The 11,881-nt window shown below is 53.9% G+C and overlaps 3 protein-coding genes across 3 annotated transcripts; 1 reads left to right on the top strand and 2 right to left on the bottom strand.

The window, feature by feature from the left end:
• Positions 1 to 52: 52 nt before the first annotated feature.
• EAH_00035670 (18 kDa cyclophilin, putative) lies at positions 53 to 1,996 on the bottom strand (the record flags this gene model as incomplete). Its single annotated transcript, XM_013392109.1, has 5 exons — positions 53 to 337; positions 466 to 527; positions 718 to 855; positions 1,670 to 1,739; positions 1,979 to 1,996. The coding sequence occupies 5 exons, from the start codon at positions 1,994 to 1,996 to the stop codon at positions 53 to 55; spliced, it is 573 nt and encodes a 190-aa protein (XP_013247563.1).
• A 176-nt stretch (positions 1,997 to 2,172) lies between these two features.
• On the top strand, positions 2,173 to 5,082 carry EAH_00035660 (hypothetical protein, conserved; the record flags this gene model as incomplete). The annotated part of the gene is made up of 1 exon (XM_013392108.1): positions 2,173 to 5,082. One exon carries the CDS (start codon positions 2,173 to 2,175, stop codon positions 5,080 to 5,082), a length of 2,910 nt encoding a protein of 969 aa, XP_013247562.1.
• Positions 5,083 to 6,029: 947 nt separating this feature from the next.
• Positions 6,030 to 10,855, bottom strand: EAH_00035650 (hypothetical protein, conserved; the record flags this gene model as incomplete). Its single annotated transcript, XM_013392107.1, has 6 exons — positions 6,030 to 6,445; positions 6,634 to 6,928; positions 7,147 to 9,091; positions 9,288 to 9,464; positions 9,864 to 10,179; positions 10,774 to 10,855. 6 exons carry the CDS (start codon positions 10,853 to 10,855, stop codon positions 6,030 to 6,032), a joined length of 3,231 nt encoding a protein of 1,076 aa, XP_013247561.1.
• Positions 10,856 to 11,881: the final 1,026 nt, after the last annotated feature.

The following is an 11,881-nucleotide window of genomic DNA, read 5'->3' as shown; positions in this document are numbered from 1 at the left end:
CTCAGAAGCAATGGCTTTCACCACCTGTCCATGTTGTGCTTCAACGCGCGTTCTACAGCGTGTGGCAATCTGCTACGCCTGCGACTGCACACTGTTGCGGCTTTGTGAAACAGATATCCGCTCCCGTGGGCATGCGAATGAGCATTCGGCGAGGGCGTCGCAACTGCAAAGTGCAATATTTGTCAAGCCTCATGAAACGGAAGGCACGGCACCTACCAGCATTTGCCATAGAGAGAATCCCTGGACCGATGTGTTTCAGCTCGAAGTTCTCGTCGTTGAAAGATGGCACGGGGGATGTGTCTGCGCCGGGTAGGACATTCCTCTGGACATCTCCCCCCTGAAGATATTCACGAGAAAAAACGAGCAATCGGAGGCCCAAGGAACAGCGCCTCTGTCCTCATATGCAGCGAGCAAACGACAGCTGAGCGTACAGGTACAGGAGAACGGGCGATAACGACCACTGACCTGAACCATGAAATCGGGGATGATTCGATGAAAGGACGTCCCTTGGTATCTTGGTAGCAGATCTGCCACAGAATAGACGCAACACATATAATACAGCCGCTAATACGCCCACAGAAAACAATTCAGCATTGAGTCTACCAAGAGGCACTTCATGGAAGCGTGACCAAAATATCTACACACAAAAAGCAGCGAAAGCGGCAAGCAGTTCGTCCATTCTAACCGCAAGACAGCCTGTGCACAATGGAATCGTACCAACGAAATTCTTCACGGTTTTGGGCACGACGTCTGGCCTTAAACTGAAGTTCAGAAAACCGATTGACTCGCCGCCAATAGAAATCTCCATGTGTGCCTCCTGCAGATGCCGCAGCCCAATTGCGCCTCCAGAGTTAACTGGGACAAAAGGCGAACAACAGAATAATGTAATGACGCACCTTTACAGGGTCCGCCGCTGTCCCGAGGGAGGCCGTCAAGGCCAAAAAAGCCGCGAGGAAGACAGACTGCATTTCGAGACACGAACGCAAATGGGGAGTCAGGCAATTTGTTGTCATTCTAAGCAGAGAAATGCTACTAGGCAGGCACGACAGAAATAGTAAAGCTTCTGAGACGACGGATAGTGTGTAGGGTTAAGAGTAGTTAAACAGTGCACGACAGGCATTCCGGAAGCCGTTGCAGCTCATACAGCACAGAAGAAGATTTCGATCCTTTGTACGACGAAAGGGGAAAGGCAATTTCTTATGGATACCCTTCCTTGAATGAAAATGCATTGCTAGAGGGGTGGCAGCAGTCCACAAACCAACTAGGCAGGACGGCCCTCAAACTCACAGCTTCTCTCCTCATCTTTCCAACAGCAAATGAACTGCAAATACAATACAGATGAATAAAACAAATAAGACGATGACCTCACGAAAAACTCCCCCTTCAGGCTGTACACAGCTGCAGCACACGCTGGCATCCGACGGGCCGGATGCGCCTGGCGGTGGCGTGCGCAGCCGATGCGGCAGAAGGGGCGAAACTGGAGGCGGAGTAGTCAAACCGTGTAGCCCAAACCATATTGCAAAAGACTATTTGTTCTTTCTTAACCTATACCTATGCGCATTCACATTTGCTATTCCTCCACTTCCGTCGTATTTCCCTTGTTTTCGAAGTCGTCGTCCGGCGCCGCCGTGGGGTGACAGCGTACGAGTGGAAACAAATAACAACTGACCGTCCCATAGTTCCCAAAAGATGAGCTGGTAAACGGAAAACGCTTTCACTTGTGCAAGGCTGCCCATAAGCTAATGAGATACACAGAAACGAACCAACGGTTCCTGCCTCCCGCGCGACCGCCAGCCCCAGGCAGTCTAGCAGAGAGTCGCTCTCTTACGCACACGGTGTACAGTTAATAGTGTTGCTTCTCCCTCTGTATCTCTGGTTGTTTTGTGGTGGCATGTTTTGAGCGAAGGGCTTCGGTGTTGAAACTTTTACTGCTGCGGTTGCCTGCATTCGATTTGGCAATGGAGCCTGAGGGAGGCACCATGCCGTTCCTGTACATTTTGATTGCTGCGTTCACCTAGCTAGAAGCCCTTAAACAAGGGAATGACTCTGAAAGAGCTGCACCTGGCCAACGAAACTATAGGGGAGCAGCTGCCTGATAAGCTATAGCACTGCCCCCGGCAACTGCAGTAGCAAAGTGGCAGCAACCACACCAGCAACAGCAACAGCAACAGCATGCTGTTCCGCTCTGGCTTCCGCCATGGAGCAGCGGTGCAGGCTGCTGGGCTACTGCTGGCTTTGCTCGTGCTGCTGCCGCTGCTACCCGTTGCAGTACTGTTGCTGACGAGGGAGCAACGCCAACTAAACGAACAGCAGCAGCACCAGCAGCAGCACGACGTAGATCTGGCAGCTGTAGGTGTCCGAACACTGGAGGTACCCCTGTCTATGCATCCTGCGGAGAGGCAACAGGATCATTCAAGTTCGACTGAAACGGAGACTCCGCCTACGTTCGTGCTGGGGCAGCAAGTGCAAGAGGAGCACCGGGAACTGCATCAGCCGGAGAAGCAACTGCAGCAGCACTATGGCCATCCACTATGGCACCTTCTGAAGGGAGAAACGACGTCTGAAGCGGATAAGTCCCATAAGCAAAAACAGCAGCAGCAGCAGCAACGGCAGCAGCGAGAGGAGACGCCGAGTGGATGGATTCCCCAGGGTCTTCTAGGGAAAAGGCCACGAGATTCCTTGCCTCAAGGACTTGCTGTGTCGGTTCCTGCACCTTCTTCTCCTGCTACGCCTCCTGCTGCTGCGCATCCTGTTGCTGCTTCTGCGGCCTTGTCGATACTGCCAGCCGAATATCACACAGGTGTCATGCCCCTAGCTTTAGCCACCAACCCTCCAGCCGCTGCTGCTGCTGTTGCGCCGGGACTTGCAAAAGAGATTGCAACTGCTGCTTCCCCTCCTGCGGAAACTGCAACAGTGCATCAGCACCTGCGGCAGCAGCAGCAGCAGCTGATACTGCAGCAGCAGCAAATGCTGCAGCGACAACCTCACTGGGCAGGGCCCACCACAACCCCTCTACATACTGGAACTGAAGCAGCACCTCCACTGCCTTCCGCCCAGCAGGTGTATCTCCACCGTACCGCTGCTGCACCGCTTGTGCTGTCGCCATTTAACGGCTCGGCCGCCTCTCCCACACGGCAGCAGCAGCAGCTGTACTCGCAGCACCAGCAGCCCTTGTCATACCTTTTGGTTCCTTCTGGTGCAGCGGCACTTGCTGCTGCGACGCCTGCAGCTTCATCTCTTGTTGGCCTCGGGTCCAAGCATCAACTCAGCAGCGGCCACCCGCATATCGGCGGGCAGCAGCAGAATATGCTGCAGCAACAGATACAGCAGCAGGTGCAACAGCTTCAACTCGAACCACGCCAACGAGAAAACCAGGATCCAGCCGGTGTTGAGGCAGTTGCGCTTCAGGAGTCGGATTCACGAGCAGCAGCAGTAAAAGCGGCAGCGGGAGCACCGCCAGCTACTGCAGCGGAGGGAGAGCCGTCGCTTCTGGCTGGGTTTGTAGGGGGAGACAACAAGCAAATAGCAGGATATAAAACCGATGTGTCTGCAACAGTTACAGGTTCACTTCCTCTCGAAGATGAGCACGATGGTGGTAGGTATGCTTCTGCAGCCAGCTGGGAGCCTCGGACAGCAGCAGCTGCCGCAACAGGAATCGCAGCGGCACCCGCAACAGCTACAGAAGCCGCCGCCGCTGGTTCTACGAAAGAAATCCGGTGGGTGGCATCAACAATGGGTGAAGCTCTGGAATTCGCTGGGGCGGAATTAGAACAGACACAAACGCAGGAAGGTCCGAAGGAATCAGGTGATGGAGCTGGCGAAAGCAGCGCCTACTCATGGGGTGAAGAGGACAACGACAAGAAGCCTGGGACTGCGAGAAACCCAGAGGAGTCTAAGGAGTTACTCGAATTTGAAGCCGAGACAGAAGAGGTGCACTTAGCTGGCGGACACCAGACAGAAACAGGAAACGAAACGCAGGACACTGCGGATGAAGGAGTGGCGCTGGGATTACGAGCAGGAGATAGCTCAGACGGGAAGAGAAACGAAGAGGATGCGGCCGGCAGTGAAGACGAAGATAAAGATAGTGGTGAAGGTGAAGACGACGAGATACTCCAACTCCTTCCTAGCAGCAGCAGCAGTACCAGCATAGACAGCACTACAAATGGGCATTCGCATCAAGTGCACTGGTTGGACGGCGATATTCCAAGGCTCGAAGCAGACCTCCAACGTGGCAATACAGCAGAGACTAGAAGGCCGCTGCACGATGAACATGAGTGGGAGTATGAGCAACAGCATCAGCAGCAGCAAAAGCTCAACCTGGCGAAGGCAAACTCAAGCAGCAGCCTGAAGATCGCTCTCAACCCTGAAGCGCTGACTGCGTCTGGTGCTGATACCCCTCTTGCTTCGCCAGTTTCGGACGTGGAGTCTCCTGCTGCTGTTGGTCCCATAGCTGCAACACTTCCGGGCTCGTCACTTTCTCACAGTCCCGTAGTAGATGCTTCCACGCAGGTCACAGGCCAAGATGTGGGCACGCGGGTGCTGCTGCACCCTAGTGGGGATCAGACATTGCTTCTGCTGCAGCAGCCGTTGCAGCATCATCTGCCGCAACCGAATCAACAACAGGTACTGCAGCAGCTGCAGCAGCCGCTGCAGCACCCACTGCAACAGTCGCTGCAGCCGCTGCCTCAACCTCCGCCGCAGCCGCTGCAACCACCCCTGCAGCAGCAGCTAGGAGAAGCCAGGTCTTTGCTGACCCCGCAAGAGGTGATCAAGCAGCAGCAACTGCAACTGCAACAGCAACACGCAATGGTGCAGCAGCTGCAGCAGCAAGTTGCAATGCAGCAAGACCTGCTGCTACGGGCTCAGGAACAGCAGCTGCAACAAACTCAGCACCAGCGCATGCAGCAACAACAACAACAGCTCCTCCATATGCAGCTAGCCCATGTCAGCGAGAAACAACAGGTGCAGGGAGCTTTGTTGCAGCATCATCTCCACCAGCTGCAACAGCAGCAGTTGCACCAACAGAAGCTCAGGCAGCTGCAGCAGCAGCAGCCTTCACAGTCACGAACGCAGGTGCTATAGGTAAGACCAGCTTTTATATTGGTACCGGTTTCGGTGCATCGTCTACTGTAAGAGCAGCAGGAATAGCTAGAGCAACAGCAGCTGTACGAGCAGCACCGTCAGCAGCGGCAGCCCAACGGAGTCTTGCTGTGCTGCCAAGCACTGCATAGAGCAGATATAGCTATTAGTCCCTCTATATGCAGAGGAGAATCTAAGTATCCCACAGCTACAGTTGGGTGAATAGAACTGGGGCCGGAGTCGCTGCAGACCAATTCGCGGCGGCATTTGCGGCAAAAGTGGCCCATTTGCAGCGGCATTTGCAGCAAAGGACGCTTCTGCCCGGAAGGGAGATCAAATGCACGGCGTGAAGATACTTCACTGCCGAAAGGGGAGACACCACCTAGATCGACGCATCAGTGAGGCCGCAGATGCCAACATAGCGTAGGTGCAGCAGCAGCTGCTGAAGCCAAGGCAGCAGTAGCAGCTGCCGCAGGTTTGTATGAGCCTGCCTTCCAAAAAAAAAGCAATTCTCATGGATTTAAGCTCTCCGAAGACTGGGCAGACACTGAAATGGACAATGAAGGGGCGTAAGCAACAAAGGGAAACTCCGGAGTGCTGGCCCTATGTATCTAGAGTGTTCACACTGTCATGCGAGGTCTCTCTCTCCGGCCAATATCTGTTGAGTGCTATATTGAATTTTCCGTCTTGGTGGACGGTTTACTTGCTTCTAAATTAAGACAAATTGTCCGTTACATCGCAGGTTTGCACAAAGCACGCATAAATTGCATGTGCCATAGTTGGGCCACGGAATTCTAACTAAAAGGCGCTGAGGCAGAAAGCTGCATTTGCCGGCTGTACAGCTCTCTTTGCTGCAGGGGCCACTCGTTCCTGCAGTTAAGCAGAAAGCCTCGCTTCTGCGGCCTCTGGGTACCTCCTGCCTTTCGAAGCGCTGCCAAGGCCTTCATGATTTATGCTGGGGATGGCCGGAAGCGCCTGAAGCTGCACCTTCTTGCAACCGCCACTAACTTGCTGAAAGGCATGGAAGCGTGTCTCCATTTTTCGCAGTTGGTACTGTAGCTGCCATTCTCTTCGATTGCTGGGGCGGCGCCCACGGGGAGCTGCTTCTGCAGCAACAGCAGGCGCTGGTGCGCGCGTAGTAAGTCTCCCGGCTTATACGCCCAGGTAGCCATCACAGCACACACCGCGGACCCAAGAAGCTCGAGGAAGGTGAAAACATAAACTATCTGTGCTGCCGCTGTTGTTGCTGCAGCAGCATCATCTGTAGCAGAAATGGCAGCACGAGAGATGGGCTGCAGTGCCTCCGCAGCAAGCTCCAGCAGCTGAATGAAAAACACCAGGGCCTTTAGGCAAGTAAATTTCCACCCTGAGTTGTACACACAGCCCAGCATGCACGGCAGTGGAGCTTCCCTTGGAGTTGTTGAAACCTGCCACGGCAGCACCAGTTCTTCGGCCCGTAAAATATGCTAGCAAAATCCCAGATTTTAGGCACTAGACTGGGAGCCGTAGCAACGGAGATGCATACCCTAAAATCCCAGCGCGTTTCATTCTGACCTATGTTAAAGGGTTTCAGTAAGGGTCTTGTGGCAACGAAGACGACAGCAAGGCCCCACATGGCAACAACCAGTGAAAAGAAGCAGCATAGCTGCAAAAGCCGTTGCAGTACATGCTGATGGCTCGCTTCTCCCCCCCCAGCAACACTGGCATCCCTAAAACCAGCAGCCGCAGCATCTTTCTCTCTTTCGTTCCCGAGATGCATTAATGTTGACAGCAAATAACAGAGAAGCACTCGCAGCAACTTCAGCACCGTGAACGGAAGCAAGCAACGGTAGCTCATGCGAAGGTCCCACTGAACAAACGCACTCAAAGAACCGTTTCTATGACAAACCTACAGGAGCGAAACAGCGCTAAGAAGCTATAGGGAAACAAATGCAAGAGCAGCATGCAATTCAGCTACAGCGGCACTCGCAGCAGTATATACAGCAAGGGCACCGCCACCAGTAGCTCAAGCAGCGTCAGTGGTGCGGCTGCAGCAGCAGCAACAGCATAAGGATAAAGAAAGCGTACCGCAGAAAAGGGCCTGGCCTTTGTCTTCCACGCGAGGCAGCAGAGTGGCGGCACGAACCAAATTCTCCTGTCTGCAGCCCCCGCTCCGTTGCCTCTCTTTTCGTGTGGGGATGCATCATTTGTAGCAGAGGTAGGGCGTGGTTGAGACTGGATATCGAAACTCTCCCCTTTTCGATGAATATCCTTCGAGGCAGCACCCGTCCGCTGGTCATTTCCAGCAAATAATCCAGCTGGAGAAGACCCGTGAGAGGCTACAGCGGTGCTGCAAGTGCTGCAAGGTACTGCTGCTCCCGACCGTGATGCCCCTGTTTCAGCAGCTCTTAGTCGCAGAACGCGTCCCTTCTGCTGCTGCTGCAGTGGTCCCTGGTGCTGGAGCTTATGGTGCTTCAGCAGCTGTTGGTGAACATCAACAGCGGCTAGAGGCGCAAGAGATGGGCTGCTAACCACCTGTTCGCGCCTGTTGGTGCGGGCTCTAATTGCAGCATCGGCTGTATCAATGGTAATAGTAGCAGCTTCTCTACCCGGTGGATCGATATTCTTGTCGCTGCGTCTGGCACCCGTTGCTTCGGGCATTCTGAGCGACTGTCGCTGGTGCTGAAGATGAAGTTCTAGCACCTCGCCAGCGGCAGCAGCAGAAGCAGCAAGAGCAACCGCAGCAGCAGAAGCAGCAGTGGCATGAAAAACTGGGAGAAGCGCATCTCCCTCGTAAGGCGATCTACCTGATTCTCCACTTCGCGGCGTTACGACCACCACTGCAGGAGTAAAGTGTGGCATGCTTTTTCGGCGGTGTTTGGAGGCTCGAAGCGTCAAGCGCTGCCTGTGTAGCCTTTCTCTGCAACGACGCCAAATAGAACAAGTCCCCTGTCCATCAGCAGAGGCAGTGGGACTGTTGCTGCTGTTGCTGCTGCTGTTCTTGTAGCTCCTGCTGGTCTGGAGGGCGCCTTGGGAGCCCGAGTGTCGGTTGTCTCCACTGGAACGAGAGCAGTTCACCGCTTTGTTGCAGTGGAGACAGCTCTTGCTGCTAAGGCAGGAAGCTCTCCTGGCCCGTTTCCATCGGATACGCCACTGGTTGTCAGCGGCGCTCGCAACCGAGCAACGGCACTTGGGCTCTCGGGGGTTCTTTAGGGGCCCCAGGGCAATCTTGCACGTGACGCCATAATCGGCCGCATCAACTGCCACTGGAAATGCCGTGGCAGGCGCTGCAGCATTCTTTGGCGTTTCAGAAGTGCCTTTGCCTTCTTCTTGTGGCGCTACTTCTTCATTTTCTGCCTGTGAAGCGGACGATGCGGAGTCGCTGCAAGAACACGCAGAAACGCGACACGCTCCTTGCCCTATCCCATCCGGGTCTAACTCTTGCTCTCCTTTCACCGCTGGCGCCGTCTCCGGTGCTGCTGGTATGCGTGATGCTGCTGTTGGTAGTGCTTCCGCTGAAAACAGTATATTCGGGGTGGAAATGCTCCGGCGGTAAAATCTTGTTGCATTGAGTTCACTCAGCTGTACCTCCGTCAGTCTGTTGGTGTCGCTGTTGCTGCTGCTGCTGTTGCTGATGCTGTTGTTTTTGCTGCCGTTGCTGCTGCTGCCTGATTGACTGACGTGCCGAACAGTTATCAGTCCTGATTCGAATTTACTCCCTGCCCCATGTACATCTGCTTTCTGATGCGTGCCTGTCTGCTCCGGCTGCAGAGAGGGAGGAAGTTTCTTCTTGTCCTGCCGCACCCCCCAATCGACGCCCGTCGAAATGAAGACCTGCTTCGCATCCACATGGGTTTCGTTGCTGTTTTGGGTTAGACGCAGGGAGTGCTGCTGCTGTATTAGAAGCAGCGTGGTCTCTGGGCCTCCCATCAGGTGCAGCATTAGCAGCATGAAGCAATGCATGCAGCAAACCTCCCATGCAGACCGAAGCTGCGACAGAAGCAACCCCACACGGGGCTCCAAAAGGGAGAGCCTGAATTGGCAAAAGCCGCATATACAGCAGCAATGGGCAGCGGAGAATGGGTCCCAAGAACAAGCATTGAGAAGGGACTGACGCTGGTTCTCGTGCAATGGTTCACCAGGTGCTGCTGCTACACCCTCCTCTGCGGTTCTATGTCCCTGCTGTCGAGTTTTCGACTACTGGTGTTGCGCTTGCTAGAACCACTCACCAAGCGATTGCTCCAGATAGAGGAAAGAAGGAGTAGACGAGGCTCATGTAAAGGGCAGCGGGAGGGCTGAAACAGCGGCGCTGAATCAGACGTAACTGTCCTGCTACTAGGGAAAACCGGCGTTGGTGCAGCGCCCACAGCAGTAGCAACAAAACGCAGATCACGGTCGAGGAGGCCCTGGAAAAATTACAAGCAGCAAAAGTTCCAGCTACCTGGATATGCGAAAGTGAGTTACTGCGTATCGGAATAAGCACATGCCGCAGTACGTATGTTTGCCTCATTGTAGGAACCTGTGTTTGCGTCTTCTGTGCGAATGTGCATTATATGCAAGTCCATATATGTTGCTGCATGCGCCTGTGTATGCAGCAGCACGACTCATCTCCCTACGCGCAGGGATTTGTGCATGTTTTTACGAAAAAGCATTTATGTGGAGATGCGATGCACGCAATGCACGTTAGCGTTCAACCGGAGCACGGTGTGTTCAGCTGTCTGCTCCCGCTTCACACCGGACGAGGCTGCCCACCTTGCACTTGTGTGGTTTGGATGGCAACAACTTTGCAGTAGGCAAGGCCTTACCAAATCCACATGGGGACTTCGGCTACTGGCATTGGATCTGCGGCGTGGACATTCCCATAAAATGACAACGGCTCCTGCACGCCCAACTGCGTTCCCCGGAAACTGGCACCCCCTTCTGCAGTTGACATGCCATACGCTGCAGCTGGAACGCCTGGGGCTGGCTCCGTGGGATGCCTTCCTCCAGGAGTCCAAAGTGGCATCTCGGAAGGAATGATGTGCGCATTAGCGGCAACCACGAGGCCCATGCCACAATTAGATCCTGTGCCTTGAAGGAGGCGTAGGGCCCTCGAAGCCTCAAAGGAGGTCTGGGGCTCTCCTGGCCCCCCGCAGTAACAAAAAGGGAAGCAGAGCCCCAAGGCAGAAGAAAGCAGCTCTCAGCTTCACCGCATGGCCTGTCTTCTGAGTGTTTCCACGGTGAGATGGTGCATGAGGAGTGTATCAGGGTGGATACACAGATAGTAACCGATATATTAAGGAAGATTGCTGCATGAGGAAGGCCAGAAGCGCAGCCCAGAGGGTGCACGACACCCACCCTCTGTGACGATCAGGCGATAGAGGGGCCGGGGTTAACAGTGGAGGTGAGCATGCCCACTACACCTTCGTGTCAAAAAAGGAAATGGCAGAGAGGAGCAGGCGTTAAAGGCAACTGGATAGGCACTGGAAGTCCCCTTGACTCGTCGCGAAACCCCGACCGGAATGCCAAGACCAGCGCTGCCAGGGCGAGCAGCCCTTGTTCTACCAGCGACTGCAAATCTTCTTCGGCAGCACCCGCTGTAAATGCATATGCATGTCAGTGTAATAAAACTGAAAAAGCAGGCTGAGTTTGGTTTCATGCATTACTGTTCCGGGCAGTGGGGGAATCCTCCAGGGGGAACCCGAACATTCCCGCCAGCACCACCAGTACGCTGACCCCTGTTACAGGAAAGTGCGGCAGCTGCCCTGAGGCGAATAAGAAAAGCCATCTGACAAAACGGGGCAAATAAAAAACTCATATTCCTGAGTGGGAGAAGCTGATGGAAGGAGAGTATTGCATGATGCGTATTTTCGGAGTGTGTCACGGAGGTTGTCTGCGGAGCCACCTGATGTTGGTCTGGACCGGGAAAGATACTTTGGGGACCCACCTTTGCAGCGCTGGAATGATTCCTGTTTTGGTTTCAGTTTTGTGAAGGTAATGGGAAAGGGGTCGAAAATTTGTCTAAACACTGGCGTAGGGGTCCACGGCATACACGCGACACAGCGCAGAGGTGTGTGGTGAGTATGTGGCGTAAGCGTGAGGTAAACAAAAACTTTCCAAGGCTCAGTGAAACCGTGAGGTTTTGTTCTGCTGTTTGTTGGTCAAAATAATTCCCATAATTCCTTCCCCCTTAGCACGATAGCTGCTCATAGAGCTGTGCGGCTCCCAACACGATTCCTCGTGTGAATGGCTGAATGAGCGAATGATTTGCCTATTTACTCGGATAAGTGATTGCCAATTAGGCGTAGACATCTAGTGCTCAGGCTCTGTAGCTGTGAAGCCAAAGAGGCTCTGTGGCTTTGCATGGGCATCTGCCCTTAGCAAGGTGTGGGTTAGAATGGTTCGAAGTGCACGCGCAAAACTGTAGCTCAGAGACTAGTAGTTGTAGTTCTTGCGATTGATGCGTGCATTTCGCGGGGAAATGAATGTAAGGTGAGGCAAGTTACATCAACTGTAACCCCACTACGCACGACATTCCTAGACTGGCTGGCGCCAGCAAGACGTGGCTTATGGGGGGCAAAAACGAACAACAATCCGCTTTCCCGTAGAGCCATCACATAGAGTTAACTCACTAATTGGTGCAGGCAAATAAAATTAGCTCTTCGTGAGCCATTTTTCATGCAGGACAGGCAATCAGCTTCTCACCTCCAGAAAATAGCTTATGTGGGAACCGCCCTACTCCTCATAGGCTGCTTCAGGGGTAAAACGGCAAGGATATACAAAAATGGACTAGAACGGGACAGTGTCATATAGAAGGTAGGAAGTCTCTAATAGCCACGTAGGG

The sequence above is a fragment of the Eimeria acervulina genome, genomic scaffold, assembly GCF_000499425.1.
Source record: "Eimeria acervulina Houghton genomic scaffold, Eah_scaff376, whole genome shotgun sequence".
In the NCBI taxonomy this organism is placed as follows: domain Eukaryota; phylum Apicomplexa; class Conoidasida; order Eucoccidiorida; family Eimeriidae; genus Eimeria; species Eimeria acervulina.
The sequence above is the reverse complement of the archived record's forward strand: the minus strand, read 5'-3'. Positions and strand labels throughout refer to the sequence as shown.